Genomic DNA, 20436 nt, shown 5'->3' with positions numbered 1-20436 from the left:
ATAATAAAAATTTTAAAAATTTAAAAATTTTAAAATTGTATTTTCAAAAGATTATTAAAAATTCCTAAAATTAACTTGTATTTCAAAATTTTTTATTTCAATGAGTAAAAAAAAAAGTCAATGATAATATTAGATATGGTAATAAGGTACCTATCTCACTCCGTACAAATTTATTAAAGTCACCTTATTTCTATATATATATTAATTAGTATTGTTATGAAAAAAAAAATTTTTTTTTTTCTTTTATATAAATTTTTTAGGTTTAGATGAAACTTAAATTACAAAAAAAGTGATTTGGCGGGTATTACTATAATAACTTCAATATGCGGTTGTGCGTGAATACCTTTTTTTTGTTTATGAAGTTTTAGAAAGTTCAAAAAAAAACCAAAACTATTTTGGCTAAATCATTATTTCATTAAACATGGTTAAACAAGAAATTTTTAAAACGTTACGCTGAAATTGCCATACACAGTACACCATAAATCATCCGGAATTTGCTGGTATAAAATTGACCTATAGGTTTAAGGTTTATCCATCAATCGTGATGAAATCAATGACGTTTGTTTCACTTATAAATTTCTTACTTCCATAAAAGGTAATTTTAAATTTGAGTTACCAAAAATAATTTATATAAAAAACGTGTGTATATTATACATTACATAACAGTATATTGTTCGAATTATGATTTAATGTGTATATTTATTTTTTTAAAAAAAGTACGAATCAAAGGAATTTTTTTCTGTTTTTTTTTGTTTGTTTGTTTGATTTGTTTGTTTGTGTTTGTTATCGAAGAAAGAAAAAAGAACATTTGATTCATGTATTCTTTATATATATATATATATATATATACATATATATTCTTTCATAATAAAATATTCCCTTCCATAAAAAGAAAAACAATAATCATAAATAAATGCAAAAAAAACTTCTCTTCATATAAAAGGATAAAAATAATCATAAATAAATCTTCTCTTCCATAAAAAGTATAAAATAATCATAAATAAATCTTCTCTTCACATAAAAAGGATAAAATAATCATAAAAAACTTCTCTTCCAATAAAAAGGATAAAAATAATCATAAATAAATCTTCTTTTCACATAAAAAGGATAAATAAATGCAAAAAAAATTTCCCTTCCATAAAAAGAATAAAGATAAATGCAAAAAAAACCATAAAAAACATAAAAAGCAAATCTTAAAAGAATAAATAAAATAGTCACTCATAAAAACAAAAAAGAATAAAAAAGATTGTCGCTTATAAACACTCAAAAAAAAAGAATAAATAAAATTATGTAAAAAACAAATCTTAAAACAAATAAAATTGTCGCTTATAAAAACCATCGTTCAAATAATAAGAAAAATTAAAATCTATCCTAGAAGACGATCAGTATAAAAAATTGACTTTAAAAATCTTTAAAATATTACTCGTAGAATAACAAAAACGTTAAAAATTATTAAATTCATTAAAAAAATATCAAATTCGTTGAAAAATCATATATTTAGTAATGATAAAAATTAAAGTTCAATTCGGAAGGTTCGTAAATTGTCGAAAATGTCGGATTTATTTGAGATTCGTCGAAATTATAATTAAAGAATTGTTCAGTATTTCGAATTTCGTTATTAATTGGCATTAAGTTAAACAATTCTTCCTCGTATAAAATTGGAGTTTCGACTAAATTGTTCTCGGCGGGAGGAGTGTAATCATTTATTTCGGGGGAACTAATGATTGAAGATCCTGGACTATTATACATTTCAGGAATTTCAGGACTTGGAATCATATTATTCATATATTGAGTAAAATCAAAATTAAACTGTTCAAATGAAGGAATAATAGAACTAGTTTCATTATTATTAATCTCATTATTATTATTATTATTATTATTAAGATTTACATTTACTGGACTAATATTAGAAGTTGAATTCGTAATTTCTTGATGAGAAGGACTTTGTACAGGGTTTTTACGGGATCTTTTTGATTTTTCGAAAGAAATGATGTTCCACTTTCCTCTTTTTCTTTTACGTTTTTCTTTTGGTAACATTTCATTACGAATATCAAAAGCTTCTCTAGATAATCGTTTATATTCCTCTTTAACTTCTTCGCTTTCCCGTTCCCAGGATTGCGATGCCATTGAGGAAATAACGGTCATTGGCAAAATATAACCTTCATTTCTAGCAGTTTCAATAAAAACTTTACGATAAATAATAAATGCGTTAGGAGAACGAGATGGGATTTTACCATCTTGAGATTTAATAATTAAATCATACGGATCGATATAAGGAGGGAAGGGAAGTTTTATGATCGGTTGAGTACCATCAATTATTTGGTTATGTATACCAGGATCATTTGAATTAATAAAAACTCGATGTCTATAAAATACTGATGATGACATTATAAGGTAATTCTTTAACTTTAAAAAAAAAAAGTGCTTAATTTATATATATATATATAATATATATTTTTAACTTCGAATTTTTATTTTTTTTCCTGAGGGTTGATTTAAAAAAAAAAATGAAAGAAAAAACGAATGACACGGTATTTATGTTTTTCTCCAATCAATTCAAAAATGATGATTACCGAAACCGGAATTTTGTAAAAAATATAAATGATTTACAAAATTTATACACTATTACAGTTGGTTACAATGACATTTAATTTGTAGCCAAATCATTGGTATTAATTATTAAAAAGATAAATGTTTTTAATTGTGGCTAATAAACTTCATAGACTTTATTTTTACTTATTTGTGATCCCATTTCTAGATTTTGTTGTTCATTTTAATAAACATTACAACAGCCACAATTACCAAATTTTTAATTTTTATTCCAGGAAATTTAAGAAATTTGTAAAACATAATTTTGTTTTTTTACATCAAAAATTGAAACACCCGTAAATAGTTAAGGCCGAAATTAAAATAAGGTGCAGATTGAGTTTTAATTCCGAACAATGTAAGCCGAGTGAAAAAAAAAGAGTTTAGCGTAACCCCGGCCTTTTTTTAAAAATCATCAGCTGACAGTTGACAACAAACAACAGGGAAAAAAAAATAAAAGAAAAAAAAAATTTTTTTGCTCATTCAAATCTAAAAATAATAAATTAGTTTACCCAAATAATTGAAAGGGTTGAACTAAAAAAAGAATACAATAGGAATCTGAGTTATGTCTAGGTCATATCTTATTAAAAAAAAAAAAATACATTTTGAAACCCAAGTAGGTTTAACAAAGAATCCTTTCAACTCAAAGTTTATGTCATTGTTAATCTTGATTTAGAAATATAGATCAACCATTTCGAAGGACTAGAACATATATTTTACTACGGTCAATAAAAAAATTAATTATTTTTTCCTACTTTTTGAGACAAATCTAACTTTACGCACGATAAAATTTCTTGTAGAAAAAAAAAAATCACCCCACTTTGATTTATAATCCACTAATCAATGAAAAGTTTAATAAATCGAGATTTACAAAGCCAAAGTTCCAAACAAAACCCCTACAATTATAATTAGGTACAGAATTTTTTGTGTGATTTGTGTGTTACTTACATAACTTTCATTATATAATGTTGTGGCTAAAATTATTAATTATTATTTTAATGCCACATAACCAATTGTGGCAATACCGAATTTTTGTGTTACGTCAAGATTCGGTAACTTATGCGTCTACAAAATTTGCCGAAATTAAATTATCAATTTCAAATTTTTTTCAGTCTACAATATCTAATATATTATATTATGAGAAAAAGTTGTTATTTAGACACAAATTGTATATAGTCGATTCTATACGGGAATTAATGGCCGAGAAATTCAATTATCCAAATATTGAAATCGGCGTAATGACCGAACAATAACTTACTTATTGAATGAAGGATATCGGACAAAGACCGTTGTTATAAGGAGTCGATACTAGTCACATGTTTGTGACGCAGGTGTGACGCAGAGTGTAACACAAAACTTTTTTACTTTGAAAAATCGAAATCACAATTTTCATTATGTTCATTATGTTACATAAATACATGAATTATTGAATTATCCAATAAAATTTATTTACTACGAAAAGTTATTATCCTAGAAGTTTCTAACTTTATGATTATATCGTAATATATAATATATCTATACTCCACGTAACTGTACGCAATGCCAAAGAAATTGTCCTAGGATAAGATTTTATTTGCGCTGGAAATATACTTAATTACTTACCCAAATGTATGATTTCAATATTGGATGTCTCATAAAAAATATCGGTCAGTATATTCCTGATATTTCAATTACTAATTTATTAATTACTCAGTAAAAATCTCGCATATTCTTAATCAACTTAACAATAACTTGTAACTTGTAAGGAATCATCTATAGGAATCATCTATTAAAGATCACAGGCTTAGAAATTGCCCAGAAAACAATAAATACCAACAAGCGCAGCGCACGCACAGCGTTTACCAACCGATTTATAAAAGGTATCAGGTAAAAGCACCCACTATTTTTTTTTTTTGATTGGTCAAATATTCATATTTTAAAAATGTTAAAAAATGGAAAAAACTACATGCTATCAATTTCCATTTTAAAAAGCAGTTACCATAAATAGGAAACCTTTTTTGTCTTCAATTCCTCGATTTAAACGTATTTGGTCTAATATTGAATAATAGACCTTCTATTTTTGATAGATATTTTGCATTTCTTGTCCGGAGGTTTTTTTTTTAATAATTTGTTTGTTTATTTCCTTTTACCCTTAAGTAAACAATGTAAATTAACGTTTAAAAAAAAAACTGAGGCGCGAAAATTATGCAAGTATCTATCTCTCTTAATACTTGTTATTTCTCAAGCCTTTATACCTTTTATAATAAGAAAAACTTTGTTATTAATCATAGAGATGTTATTTTTTTTTTCCTTTATTTTATTTTATTTGTTTATTATCATTATTATATTTTTTTTTATTTTTTAATAAAAATTTAAAAATTTAAAAATATAAAAATTTAATAAGTTTTTTAGTATTTGAAGATCACGAGATCAATGAAATAATAATGAGACAAAGAAAAAAAAAAGAAATTCTTTAAAGAATATGTGCATACAAACAACAAAGGCTATTATTATTATTTATTATATTATTATTATTATTATTATTATTTATTATTTTCATAATTTAAAAAAAAATATTTATTAAAAAACTAAAAAGGATTAAAAAAAAAAAACCGTATTCCCTCCGTATTAGATTATTGCTTATCTTTTTTGATATACTATTTGATTATGGCATCAAAAAAGATCAAATAAATATGGGGAAACCCTCGTGATCTACACTTTTTTCATATGAATGATAAGTTTATTTTGACCCGTGAAACCATTAGAAATCTTTAATTAAAAAATTAAGAGTAACACAAATGTAACCCATGTTTGAATATTATCCGAATAAGTTTGTGATAACTTTATTATAGGAATTGATTATTATATCTTACTTGCCAAATTTAGTCTAGTATCCAATGAAAAAAAATCAGTCGATTCTGGATAATCATTCCTTTATCAGTATAGGTTGGTAAAATTGTTAATTAATCGTAGATCAACAACAATTAAAACTATTTTCGTATTTTACATTGTCAACTATAAAAATGTGCCATATCAGTAACTTGCCGTTTTGCCGTAATGTTCAAATCAAGTTATTTTGCGCTTTATTGGGCGCATTGAAAGTTTTGGAACACAATAAAAAAAAAATTATAAATAACGTCAAATCACCTTATAACGTATAATGGATTTAATGTATTCATATATGGAAATTACATTTATGCAGTGAAGGGAGATTTTCCATTATTTAAAAAAAACATTTTTCAAAAAAATGGCTTTTTAGAATAAATTTCGCAGAAGTAAAATGTTTATTAATACGGTCAATTTCCAGATATAAAAATAGATTTTGTTCCTTTGTTTTTATTTTTTTTTCTTTAAACTCCGAACCCTTATCACAAACAGAGATCATCTCTTCATAATAAGTTCCTTAAAAAACCAAACCTCTATGCACTCACAGTAAGATTACATTGTACTTTTTGTGATACCACATAGAACTTCTGCCTTGTTTATTCTAATGAGATTCTAATATGCGTTCTTAAGAGACCAAAAAGGAAAGTGTGTTAATAAAACTCCCTCCTAAATTTGATAAGCAAGACTCACATAATATTATAAAAAGAAATAAATTTTCCCCACACAATCCTTCCATTTTTACATTCAATAAATTTCCCTTCTAATAAGAAAAAAGCTTAGAAAAAAAAATATTTTTTTTTTTCTATTTCTTTTAATTCACATTAAGAAATAATTAAATATACATTACCTTGTTCATAATTATTAATTGTCAAAAATGAGTAAACGTATCTCACGTGCATGCGTTTTCATTGATTCGAGTAATCCTTCTATGCCAAGTACTGTTATAAATGGTGCTCAACCATTCATTCGACCTCCTTTTCCACCGGACATAAAACCACAAGATCTTTTAAAGAAATCGAGGGATGGAAGTATGAGTAAACCACCAAATGCTTTCATCATTTATCGAAAATGGTTTATCGAGACCGCTCGGTCTGAAGGTTATTTTTTACCTATGACTGTCATTTCTTCAATGGCTTCACAATCCTGGGAACAAGAATCGGTTCAAGTTAAGTCTGAGTACAAACGCCTTGGCAAGGAAGCTTTTAATCTTCGTAATGATATGTTACCAAGAAATAATAAACGCCGTAAACGTGAGAAATGGAACATTGTAAAATTTGATGATGAGGAGGTTAAATTTAACCTTGAATCATCAAAAACCACATCAAAATCTTCTAGTAATAATTCCTTGGATAATCAATATCCTTTATCTCCACCTGAATCTCTATCAAATAAATCAAGTCCAACGAGCTCACCTGTGATTTCATCAAGTTCATCTCATAAAGAATCAGCTCAATTTATGATTCCGTCTCCAATTAGGTCATCTTTCGACGAAAATTTATCAGATGGAGCGGACGGTACTAATGAATTAAATCATTGGTTCTCAAGTCCAGATTCTTCATCAATTAGTTCCCCTAAGAATAATGATCAATATTTATTGGATTTAGAACCATCAGATTCTACTTCATCTTTTGAAATTTTTGATATTAATTTAATATTAGAACAACAATCCCAAAGACAACATTCTTCTTCTTTCCTAGATGGACTTGAAATTAACACGGATAGTTCATTATATGATTTTCCTTCAAAATATACATTTAACATTTCACAAGATTACTTACCTACAGAATCTTCTGAATATTATTATACTATGTAAAAGAATACCTTGAAAAAAACGAATTGATCTCATAAGAATTATTTTATAATTAAGTTTTTTTTTTAATCAAAATTTTATTTGATATTTGTAAATATATGTACATAAAATCTTTCTTTCTCTTCTTTTGTTTTTACGGATAGAATTTTTTTTTTGGGGTATAATTTATTATTTTATTTTATTTTATTTAGATGTATTTTTAGATGTATATATTATTCATTTAATTTTTTTCTCCGGGCCATCGTGTTACGTATTTTTTTTTATGGAAATGTTTAAGAATTATTTTTTAAGATTATTTTTCTAAGATTTTTGATTTTAAAAACCACTACTACTAAAACCACTACTTTTTATTAATCGAGAAAAAAAAAAATTTATGAATTTATATGAATTTAAATTTTTTTTTAAAAAAAAAATTTTTCTTAATTAGAAATTTTTTTTTTTTAAAAAAAAAAGAAAGATATTTGACCCGGATTAACATAGATTTTTATTTTTTTTTATTTTTTTTTCATTTTCAATTTTTTTTCATTCACGTATATTTAATTATATTTCCTGTATATTGCATTAATTTTTTTTTTTTATTATTTTTATTTATTTTATCACTTTTATCACTTTTTTTTTAAAAAAAAAATATTATTCATCATTTATTAGTAATTATTTATTTAAAATAAAAATTTATTTATTGTATTATAAAAAAAAATTTAAAAAAATAATTGTTTCGTGAAATTTGATAAACTGAAATTATTATAAAGTATTATTATTGTTGTTGTTGTTATTAAATGCAAAGATAAAGAATATATTTAGAATACAAGAATTAATAATTTACAGCTGCTGATTTATTTAGGTCGTTCTAGAACACTGTTTATATTTTTGAAAATGATTGGTACAAATGTAACATAAATTTTTTTCTCATTGTCTGCATTCATTGCAGTAATAATTCTTTCTCTATCTGTATCATTGTCTACATTCATTGCAGTAATAATTCTTTCTCTGCCTCACGTGTAACGACCATAAAAATTCGCCATTAATATTTATTAAATAGAGTTATGATTGATTAACTTCTTACAGAAAACTTAATTAACTTTGAAAGCCGTACGGCGCTGCATACAGTTGGTAGTATCCCCCTTACTGGGCGCCATGAGAATGGTATGGACAATGTACTACTGTACTACCAACCAAGTGGACCATACAAACCATAACATGGTGATAAATAAGTGGACCGGCCTAGGCCTTGACGCTCTCTTGCCTTATAGAGCAATAAATGTATTATAATGTGCATCATGCGTGTCATTTATCATTGCCACAGTGCGCCATACAATAATCATCACTTAGACCAAATAAAGATGGCACAATAAAAGAATATTCGGATAGGAATGTTTTGCTTGGAACATGAAGCATTTAAATTTATGGAGAGAATATCTGAATATGGGAATATGGCCACTTTTGTTTGAAATTTTTTAATATATTCCTTGTAAAAAATTTTATTCGTAATTTTTGTTTAATTACGGAAAAATATTTAAAAATCTAAGCAACTTGGATAATTTCGAGGCTGAAATGTGAATTACATTTATGGAAATAATATGGTAAATTTTTTATAGGGAGTCAATGAATTTCGCGATAAACAAATTTTTTATCTTTTTATGTACAGTACTGTATAAACATATAAAAAATCGGTATATCAAATAGTGTTGGTCTCCGTAGTCCAAAAGTCAAGTAAATAGTTGTACAGTAAATCAGGATTACCATCTTTTAGCCAACCACAATAGTGTAGTATTTACGGCCAATTTAGCTTACGTTTATATTATTACAACTACAACCGCTAAAGGTTGTAATTCGATATATAATAATCGTTACTTACGGTAACCAACCTTAATATCAAACTTAATAAATTTCGATATAACAATTTCTTTCAGTGGAAGGTTCATTATATAGAGTTCTGATTGTAGTACATAGTGAAATTCGATATACCGGAACCTTGATATAACGGAACATGCAGTAAGTAAAATCTTTGAATATATTGGATTATCTAATTACAGTAATTTACCCTCGATATAACGGATTTCTCGATATAACGGAATTCGGATTTCTCGATATAACGGAGTTCGGATTTCTTGGCATAACGGAATTCGGATTCTCGATATAACAGATTCTCGGATCTCGATATAACGGAGTTCGGATTTCTCGGTATAACGGAATTCGGATTCTCGATATAACAGATTCTCAAATCTCGATATAACGGAGTTCGGATTTCTCGATATAACGGAATTCGGATTTCTTGGCATAACGGAATTCGGATTTCTCGATATAACGGAGTTCGGATTTCTCGATATAACAGATTCTCGAATCTCGATATAACGGAATTCGGATTTCTTGGCATAACGGAATTCGGATTTCTCGATATAACGGATTCTCGATATAACGGAGTTCGGATTTCTCGGTATAACGGAATTCGGATTTCTCGATATAACGGATTCTCGATATAACGGAGTCCGGATTTCTCGATATAACGGAATTCGGATAACGGATTTTTGACAAATTTTACTAATGGAACGGATGGTTCCATTATATCGAATTTAAATGTGTACTATATTGTATTATTATTAGTCCAAAAATTAAAGGATCAATAATTTCACATGTGTTTATTTATTTTTTGGAGATGAATATTCAATTCTAATTTAACAGTAATTTAACACAGTTGTAAATAAAATAAAATGTATTTTTTTAAAAAAAAAAATTTATACAATTTCTACTATCATAACATCGGGGATTTTTTACATAATAATATCAACGTTAATAATAAAAGAATGATTTTATAATAATTTATAATTTAAAAAATGAAATGTAAAATGTTAAATGTTGATAAAAAATTGTCTTGTAAAATATATGTAAATTTAAATAAAATTTAATATATAATAACATATAATAGTAATAATATCACAGATATTATTTCATATATTTATTATTTACTAACAATCAACTTTAATTCAAACTTCCCCAGCGAAAATTCACTGGTAAACGGCGGCAGCGAAATGTTGCGATTGATGATTATTTCTCATTTGATTTACGTGGCTTTCACTACTACTAATGTTATATATATTCACAGCACTATGATTATTATTATTATTATTATTATTATTATTATTATTATTATTGTTGTTGTTGTTGTTGTTGTTGTTGTTGTTGTTGTTGTTGTTGTTGTTGTTGCTGTTGTTATTGAAATTATTTACTACCACGGGTTTTCTCTTTATACATTTGAAATAGACTACCGCGACTATTATACCAATAACAATGAGAGATGAAACGACGGAGGTAATACTTCCAGTGTTGTTTGAAGATTGAGTTGGAGTTGGAGTTGGACTTAGAGTTGATTTAGTTGGAATAGAAGGAACACTAGGACTAGATGGATTAGATGGATTAGATGGTGATGTTGAACCATCTGGACCAGGTTCATTAGGTGTTGATGGTGGTGGCGCTCCTGCTGGTCTTTCTTCAACATTAACTACAAACCAGGCATTATCATCAATACATCCGTACATTATATCATATACAAAAAATTTCCCAGCGCCATTAAGCGGAAATGTAACTTCTCTTTGTGTTTCAGATATTTCTGCAAAAACTAGTTTTAGAAAAAAAAAAATTTTTTTTTTAATAATACTATTTATGACGAGAATTCGAGCGAAGAATAAAAAAATTATACATACAAGCATCAGGTTTTGAAGACCTTTTACAGCTACCCATTCCATCTGCTTCAGTGAGTCTATTAAGTGGACGATTCCCTATAACAAATTTTATCTATTAAAAAAAAAAAATTTTTTTTATATTTAATTCATATATATCTTCACCAATTAAGGCAATGAAAACATAAGAAAATAATTTTAATGTTTTACCTCATCCCCAACCATCGCATTCAATCTATTAGGAACAAAATGTTCCATATAACCATTTTGACCAACTACCACTTTTAACGACGCAGAATTAACACAATTTATTGTGAAGAACAAGAGGAAAAGAAAAATAATTTGTGACATTTTTTAATAAAGTTCAGGTGGGAAGTTTTTTTCGATTGTAAATAAATAAAAATATAATATGATATTTATAAGAAGCGATTTTTTTTTTTGTAAGTGTTTTATTATAGGGAATGAATTAAAAAGAATCAAAATGTAGTAGTAGAAATTGCAAAATATTTTTATCGTTAAAATAAATCATTTTTTAACATTGAGCTTTTTATTTTATTTATTTATAAAATTTTTGATAGATTTTAATTTGTTCTTAAAATTAATGGGACGAAATTTAAACATATACGTAGTGTAATATTATTGTATGCAGCGCAATTGAAAGAAAAAATTGAATTGAGATAAATATGATTCTTTATTAACAAAAAAAAAAATAAATAAAATAAAATAAAAATAATTCCTTTTTTGAATTCTAATTCTTGATACAATAAAATTTTAGGTCAATAAAAAAAAAACCTAGTAACCAGATCTTTATTAAAGTCGTAATTATTCCTATTATCACAAATTACCAATTTACTATTCTTCCTTCCCTCTTTTCAAATTAACGGCAAAATCTAATTAGATCTAATTAAATTTTATTAAAAAAAGTAAAAAACAAACAATGGATTACTTTGCAGTGATTTTTGCTTATTTGTTTTTGTTTTTTTTTAAAGCTCTTTAACATTTTACCATATAAGGTAAGTGTGCGCCCTTGGTGTAAGGATACAAGGGTAGTACCAATGAATTCTAAATTTAATTGGATGTTGATTGGTTCAAATAAAATGATTAACGTCTCAAGACACGAAAACAGCACTTCCCGTTATTATTTTTTTTTTTATCAAATGTGCAGCAGATAGAGTGGCGTTTTCGTACACACACGCTGTAATGGAGATTTTACTCCGTGAAAGAATATTCTTTTTATTTATTCAAATAATTGTTTTTAAATTCTGACACATTCTATATATTGATTAGTCTACATCGGTTATATCGGTTCAAATTTCTTCTTAACCATTTTAATCATTCGATCAAACATTAGTAGAAATAAATATGCGTACGATATTAACCCAACAGCACTTTTCTTTCGGGGTTTGTTGTACAACCAACTTTCATTATTATTTTATTATCAAGTTTTATTTATCTTTTATTAATATAAATAATTATTGAATAATTTTTTAATCTATAATTAATAATTGTACATATCTACAAATAAATAATTACAAGTAAAAAAAAAAAATCGTATAAATAATAATTCCATAAATATAATTCCTCTTTTTTTAGGAAAAAAAAAGCGAAGCGTAAGGACATTAATTAATAATATATTTCAAGACCATCAATGTAAGTGCTGTATGTTGTTTCAACTTGTTGATAATTTTGTACTTCATCTTGTTGTATATTATGAGATTCGTAATATTTATCAATTGGCGTAAATTCATAAAATTGATCGTTCAATTCATAAGAATTAAAATTGTTGGAATTTGTACAAATATTTTGTAATGTACAAACATTTTGAAATTCTAATAAATTTTCATTTTCCATTTCAAAAAAATTATTATTTTCAATTGAAATTTCTGGAGTAGGAGGAGATACTAAATGTTGAGGAAAATTAAAATCAAATTTGGAATTTTCTTGAAAGGGTGATGAAATACTATAAGGAGTTTGATTTTGTAACTTTTGTTCATGTTGTAATATTAATAATTTATCATCATGATTATCATTTGATGAATTAATTATTTTCTTAACAGAGGAATTATTATTATTTTCAAAAGAAACAATGTTCCATTTCTCTCTTTTTCTACGTTGTTTAGTCTTAGGAATCAATTCTTTTCTATAATCAAAAGCTTCTTTAGCAATTCTTTTATATTCATTTTTTACCATTTCAGATTCTTGTTCCCAAGATTGTGAAGACATAACAGAAATAACGGTCATTGGTAAATAATAACCTTCATTTCTAGAAGTTTCAATAAACAATTTACGATAAATGATAAAAGCATTAGGAGCTCTTATATAAACTCCATCTCTAGATTTTTTTATTAAATCTTTTGGATTGATATTTGGTGGAAATGGTGGTCTAATTGATCGTTTCCAATTAATAAAAGAAGAAATATTGTCTTGTTGAGACATTTGAGACATTGTTTATACTGTTATGTTGACGATATCTTAATGAATTGATGACTTAGTTTCTAATTATTTTTTTTTTATTATTATATTTTGTTGAAAAAAAAATCCTAAAGTAATTACAGTTACTTTAGTTATTATATACATTTTTTTTGTTTTTGTTTTCAAAGCGCTTATTAATTATAAATTTACTTGATATGATGACAGTTTGGAAAATAAAATATTCTGCAAAGAAAATTTGTAAAATAAACATTAAATGCATGCAGATTTTTATAATTTTTTGGGAAAAAAATCGGCCGTTTATAATGGTTTTAAACACAAAAAAATGACTTCATAACCTATATAAAAATAATGTATTACGACATATTTCGTTATCTTATTTTTGGCGATCAGATAAATTTGATAAAATTTCAAACAAGAAAATATAAACTAAACATCCGAATCGAGTAAATATAATAAACATATAAACGTAAAAAGTGACATTGATTTTATTTTGGATAAATTAAAAAAGGTATTTATTATTTTAATACATTAATACTACTTTTGAAACTCTTTTTGTCAAGTCGTTCCTAAATATGTAATACTGATAATACTGATAATGGCATATATATGTATGTGTATGTATATTATATATATATATGTTTATATGCTTTATATACTGTATATTCATTATATTCAATAATATTCAGTATATATTCAGTATATTTGGCTTTATACTATTGCAATTTTACGCCTTCGCAATTTACGCTTTTGCAATTTACACTTTGTAATTTACACGCATGCAAGGCAAATATGTATTTAAAAATCAATTGCATTCGATGTTACGCACTTTTACATTTCGAGTTTAAAGATATTTACAAATTAAGAATATTTAATAAATTCAACTCTTCCAGATTGTTCTATAACCGCATTTCTGTGATACAGCAGGTAAGAATATATTATATACAAGTAATGGGCCTGATTCAAGTTGACAACTGATTTTAATTCTTTTATAATAAGCCAATTTAGAATAAGTCAATAATCAATTATCAATTATTAATTAAATGATGTATACATAAAAAAAATTTTTATAATATACAGTAAATAACGATTTTTTTTTTATTTATACTGTATAAATGCTATTATTATTATTTAAAACACAAATAAATATATATTGTTTTATATGAATTAATTTATTATTTATTTATATCTTTACCATTACTCAGGTTCAGTTATCAGTTAGGTAATTTCGTAAATTGGGTCCATAATATATGTAACGGCAAGAGTTATTATAAAAGACCGAAAATGTGTGAATGGCTTGTAATTCATTACGAATAGAATTTTTTTTTCTTTTTACGTACTATGGCTAATTAATTCTGTGGCAAAAAATATTCTAATTATAATATAAATATAACAGTATGTAATAGTTACATTATACAGTAAATGTTACTATCATATCTTATATATCTAATTAAAAATTCTCTTTTCTCTTTAAAATCACGCGATTATTTTTTGTGTGATACTGAAATTTAAAATATATTACAACGTAAGCTTTCTTCTTTCAATTAATTTGTACGATATGTGGTTATGGGAAAATTTTTTGAAACATTATATATAATTTTTATTTTATTTTATTTTATTTTATTTATTTTTATTATTTTTTTTTTTAAAAAAAAAAATAATAATAATAAAGTAATAATCATCGTATGATATCCTTGCGCATCGTACCATTTTTCAAAATTTTGAATAAAATTTATTTATCTTTAAATTAAATAATTACGTGGAATTTTATAAATAGTGTTTTCCAAATTTTCCACATTTCCATTCAAAGTATCATTAATTACTTAATTTTCTTTTTTTTTTTTTTCCAAAATAATTAAAATATTTACCATTTTTTACAAAAAATTCATTAAATTCATGTAATAATATGTATAATTCAGTTCTTTTTGGTGTGTTACTATAAATTCTTTATAAAGTAAAATTAAAAAAAAAAAGATTTTACTTTTACGTTTTTAATACCTACACGTTCTCAAATTTTTTCGTTAAAACGTTATCAATTTTTTTTTTTCAGTTTTTTTTTTTATGTTGATAATCATATTATCATATTATACGGTATATAAAGCCACAAACCCCACGCAGTAAAAATATTATAACAGCCAAGATATCCGTTATATTGATCTATTTTATTTACAAGCCTATCTTAAGCCTCATAAATAAGCCTCGCTTGTTATAAAAAAAATAAAAAATATATGTATAGATATGAACCGTTAGGATAAGCCTAATTAACGGTGATTTTAGGTGATTTTAAGCCTTCTTCTATATAAAAGCCTCGTAATATAAAAAAGATGGCATGATTTTGTAAGGAATTATATAAGAAAATAAGCCTTAAATCATAAATTGAATTAGAATTTTAAAAAAATATTTTATAGTTAATTAATTAGAATGTAATACTAATAATAATGAAAGATAGTATGCAAAGCCATCATATTTCCCGTGGTGCATCATATATCGAAATTAATATACCGAAATTAATATAATAACGAAGAAATCTTTCCGTGTAAAAAAAGATAAAATAAAATAAAATATTATAATCGAAATAAAAAAATTTCCATTATTTTTCCGTTAATTTACCGTTAATTTACCGTTAATTTACCGTTAGTTTACCGTTAGTTTACCGTTAGTTTATCATTAAAGAAAATGAATTCTCTTAAAAATTAAACCAAATTTTCCGGTTTGATTGGTTCTTTAAAATTATAAACACTAATTTTAATTTTTATAGAGTATATAATTGGTTCATTCTTTTCGTAAAAAAAATATCAAAGTTGAAGAATTTTTAATTCATTCTTTGTGGCTATGTGTTCTCGTAAAGAACGTTTACAAAGTCTTTTTATTATACCACGTATACGTTATTTTTTTCTCTAGAGTTTAAAATCGGCCAATCAAATGTATTGATAATCAACCAATCAAATTACGTTGTGAACATCATAGTTAAAAAATTCTCACATATATAATGATAAGGAAAATTTTTAAATTTTATTAAATTTATTAATATTTTATATATTTAAAATATGAATTATACAATCAAAAAGATTTCACTTTATTGTATTTTATTCGTAAATAAATAATTTTGTGACGTAAACCATTAACATTAACATTATACGTTACATTAACGTGGCGTTTCCATTAAAAACGTGACATTCGTGACATTCGTGACATTTGAATCATTAACTGCGGGAAACTCGCGAATTACCTTTTCAATAATTAAAAAACTTTTTGTAGTTTATTTTTTTATGGTTAATTTCAAACAGGTTATATTTGTTTATACCGGGGAATTTGGATATTTTTTTTTCATTTTATATTTATTACCTTAATAATGTAAACCATGATTTCCTTTTTGTCAAAAATTGTTTATATAAATTTAAGATCTGATTGGCTAATGAAAATTACTAACCGGGTTTATTACGTAAAACGTCACAAGAAATTAATTTTTAAGATTTTACCTGTCAGATTTAAATAACCGATAACTTTAAATTTGGAACGTACATTTGTTTATTTTTAAGATAATCAGGTATCTAAAATTTATTATTTTTCCGTCAAATTTTCGAGATAAATATAATTTATATATATATAATTTGTTCTAATTTGTTCTTTATAAAAAAAAACACGTACGGTAATCGTAAAATCACGATACAAATATATTTATGGCTTTAATAACGATTATATTTATTATATTTTTTAAAGAATAATTATTTTGATCATACAAATCATACAAATCATATAATCATATAATCATATAGTAATATAGTAGTATAATAATAATAAAGAAGAAAGATCGATCATTATATATTATTTTCTTTGGCTTTGTTAATGATTTTTTAATTTATTAATTAAAACAAATAAAAATCTTTCTTTTTAATAATAAAGAATCATATTTTATTCAATCTTTTTTGATTCGTAAAGTCACAAGCCAAACATGGATCATTACGTAGTTAGATTTCAAAGGATCACATGAAAAGATTTAAAAGAACAGTTGTACTGTAATTGTAAACTTGGAGTACGTAATCAATTCATATTTTATATTCTCTCTCGTAATTGAATTAATTTAAATTTTTTTGGAAAAAAAAAACTAGATCAAAGTAATGATAGCAGGAAAAAGAAAAAAAAACCAGATCACAGGAAAAGAACAAAACCAGATCACAGGAAAAGAACAAAACTAGATCACAGGTAAAGAAAAAAAACTAGATCGCAAGTAAAAGTAAAAAACTAGATCGCAGGTAAAATCGCAGGAAAAAGAAAAAAAAAACTAGATCGCAGAAAAAAGTTCTCGCACGGATCCTTGAAAATACAGTTTTTTTTTTCCCTACAAAGATAATGGAAATGGATTGATGAGCCTCAATATTTCATGAAGTCTCGATAAGCCCGAAAAGCCTCTCTTTAAGAAATGAGCCCCAACGAATTTAAAATGTAATAAAGAATATTATAATTTTTTTTTTTTTTTTTTAAGACTATCTACTAAATGCCACGATTTCCATTAACTTGTTATCTCGTGTTATATTTCTCGGGATATGTATTTCGAAGTAAAAATTAGTATGAATTGTAAAGCACGCGATGTTTTGTTGAAAAAAAAAAAAAATTTTTTTTTCCAAAAAAGAATAAACAAGTTATTGTTTGTTTATTTTTTTTATTTTCTATTTTATTTTAATAAAATAATTTTTTTTTTTAAAGGTTTCAAAATATGATAATTGGTAAAATAAAGAATTTTTATTTATTTTTTTCTCAGCCATATTGTCAACAAAATATCGATAAAACAAAAATAAAAGATATGCCAATGAAAAAAAATAAATTCTTGTGATTGTGTAACCAACTCTAAATTAATCAAATAATTAAAATAATAAATGTTTGATTATTTTTTTAAATTTTTTATTTTCAAGATAAAATAAAATGAATTAAGAAGGAAAATAATCATTAATAAAATCAAAACAAGTATAAAATAATTAAAATCTTCCTAAAATTACTTTTAAAATATATTAATTATCATTTTACAATGGATAAAACAAATTTCCTTAAAGGAGATTTCAATTTTTGTGAATTCCCGGTAATAAAAAATCATCTAAGCCCGCAGTAAATAACAGTTTAATAGTGCCACGCGTTTTTACGATCCATATTCGGATATTTATTATTTAGTTTCTCTTTGTGATAACTATAAAGAGTTAAGATTATTATATTTTATAAGAAAATTTAAATTGCCGATATTAACTTGCTTTTATAATCGGGTTATACTTTCGGTATTTAATAAATACGTGGAAATTCCTGAAAAAAAATAGTCATCGTTTATTACTTCGGTTAAGTTCAAAAACATAAAATCTATCCAACCAATCGTTTTTAATTCTTATGATTAAGGTTACGATATCTTACGGTTTCTTACGGTTTAGCACGTATATTTTCGGGAATTCTTCTGAAATTTTCGAAAAAAGAAAAAAAAACTTTTTTTTTTTTTTATTAAATTATTCATAAGCCACATTTTTTGATATAATTCATCCATAATAAAATAAAAAGAGTAAACTCAAAAAGTATAAAAGCACAGACTGTAATATAAATAAATGATAAGCCATATGTCAACTAAAAGCCTCGATATAATGATAAGCCTCGATATAATGAAAAAAAAAAAAACATTATACATTGTTACTTTCCAGATTAAGATAATGATAATCGTATATTGACACGTGCGGTTTATTCGGTTTTATTCCCTAATTTCAATATTTCCTAAATTTTCAACTTTTAATTCTTGAATTTTTTTAAAATTTTTCTTTTATATATCATTATTTTATTATTTTATATTGAAAAGAAGAACATAATTATAATTTTATTCATCTAATTCATCGAGGCTTCGGTTGGAAAAGGTTTAATAAATTATTTGTTTTTTAAAAATAATAGATAACGTCAGAAAAGAATACTCGGCGAAGTTATTTTTTTCGAGAAATATTTTAAAGAGAGATTATAATATTTGGCTTAGCAAAAAAAAAAATTATTATAATAATATAATTTTCTTAAAATAAATTAAAGCCTTCAATGATAATTTTATATAAAAATCTTTTTTATTAACTTTCAAGAGGCTTGATAAATTATAAAATTGTATTTAAAAAAAAAAATCATAATAAAAATTTAATAATAATTATTTAATTAATCAATTAATCGAAAATTCTTTAATGTGCCACAATTTTGGAAATTTGAGTAACAGAAGATACAATGAATATTCTATTAATAAAAAAAAAGAAAAAGAAAAAAAAACAATAATAATAACAATAATAATAATAATAATAATAATAATAATAACAATAATAAAAAAATAAAAACTAAACAAACATGATTTCTGTGTTCAGATTAATTTGTTCAAAAATGGGTATTACAATAAACGCGGCTTAAGTTTGTCGGAAAAGATAATTGCAAATAGATTATCAATTTGTTTATTTTTTTATTTTTCTTTTTTTTTGGTTATTTTTTTTTATTTTTTTTTTTTGACTCGGAGAAATAAATGGCTTAACTTTAGAGGCTTATCAGTTTATCAAAAAAAAGTTAATCAAATATGTATCTAGTAACATACATTTTTCGAGAAAGTTTAGGTGTCAATTATACTTGCATAAATTTTTTTTTTTTGATTAAAGCCACAAGTCCACAAAAAATATATAAATACGGTACTTGACATTTTAAGATCTTTGACCCCTTTACAAACGAACCATTTGTGGATAGCATATTGTTCATCATTTCAAGAATATCGCATAATAATTTAAAGTATGCGGTAATTATTTCTAACCTATAATGGTGAGTGTTTAACTATTGCACTCAATTCCGATGAGAAAATTCATTTATATCTATATCTATTATTATTATTATTATTATTTTTTTTTTTCTTAAAAATATTCCCTCAGATTTTGCATTTGTAAAAGATTTGGTCAAAAATAATTAACCTGTGAAAAAACAAGCGGTAAAAAAAAAAAAAATGTTTTGTGGACAACGTTACGGTCAATTTAGTATTAAAAAATATAAAATATCAAAAGAACCTAAACTGTCGGAATAACACAAATAAAATGTAAT

At 24.6% G+C, this 20436-nt stretch overlaps 4 protein-coding genes across 4 annotated transcripts; 1 reads left to right on the top strand and 3 right to left on the bottom strand.

Annotated features, from left to right (window-relative positions):
- Positions 1–1497: 1497 nt before the first annotated feature.
- On the bottom strand, positions 1498–2388 carry OCT59_017974 (uncharacterized protein; the record flags this gene model as incomplete). The annotated part of the gene is made up of 1 exon (XM_025329313.2): positions 1498–2388. One exon carries the CDS (start codon positions 2386–2388, stop codon positions 1498–1500), a length of 891 nt encoding a protein of 296 aa, XP_025186932.1.
- A 3937-nt stretch (positions 2389–6325) lies between these two features.
- Positions 6326–7264, top strand: OCT59_017973 (uncharacterized protein; the record flags this gene model as incomplete). The annotated part of the gene is made up of 1 exon (XM_025313606.2): positions 6326–7264. One exon carries the CDS (start codon positions 6326–6328, stop codon positions 7262–7264), a length of 939 nt encoding a protein of 312 aa, XP_025186931.1.
- Positions 7265–10405: 3141 nt separating this feature from the next.
- Positions 10406–11286, bottom strand: OCT59_017972 (uncharacterized protein; the record flags this gene model as incomplete). Its single annotated transcript, XM_066148454.1, has 4 exons — positions 10406–10462; positions 10525–10874; positions 10960–11050; positions 11146–11286. The coding sequence occupies 4 exons, from the start codon at positions 11284–11286 to the stop codon at positions 10406–10408; spliced, it is 639 nt and encodes a 212-aa protein (XP_066004383.1).
- Positions 11287–12558: 1272 nt separating this feature from the next.
- Positions 12559–13380, bottom strand: OCT59_017971 (uncharacterized protein; the record flags this gene model as incomplete). Its single annotated transcript, XM_025310029.1, has 1 exon — positions 12559–13380. One exon carries the CDS (start codon positions 13378–13380, stop codon positions 12559–12561), a length of 822 nt encoding a protein of 273 aa, XP_025186929.1.
- Positions 13381–20436: the final 7056 nt, after the last annotated feature.

This window comes from Rhizophagus irregularis, chromosome 27 (assembly GCF_026210795.1).
Source record: "Rhizophagus irregularis chromosome 27, complete sequence".
NCBI lineage: Eukaryota > Fungi > Glomeromycota > Glomeromycetes > Glomerales > Glomeraceae > Rhizophagus > Rhizophagus irregularis.
The sequence above is the reverse complement of the archived record's forward strand: the minus strand, read 5'-3'. Positions and strand labels throughout refer to the sequence as shown.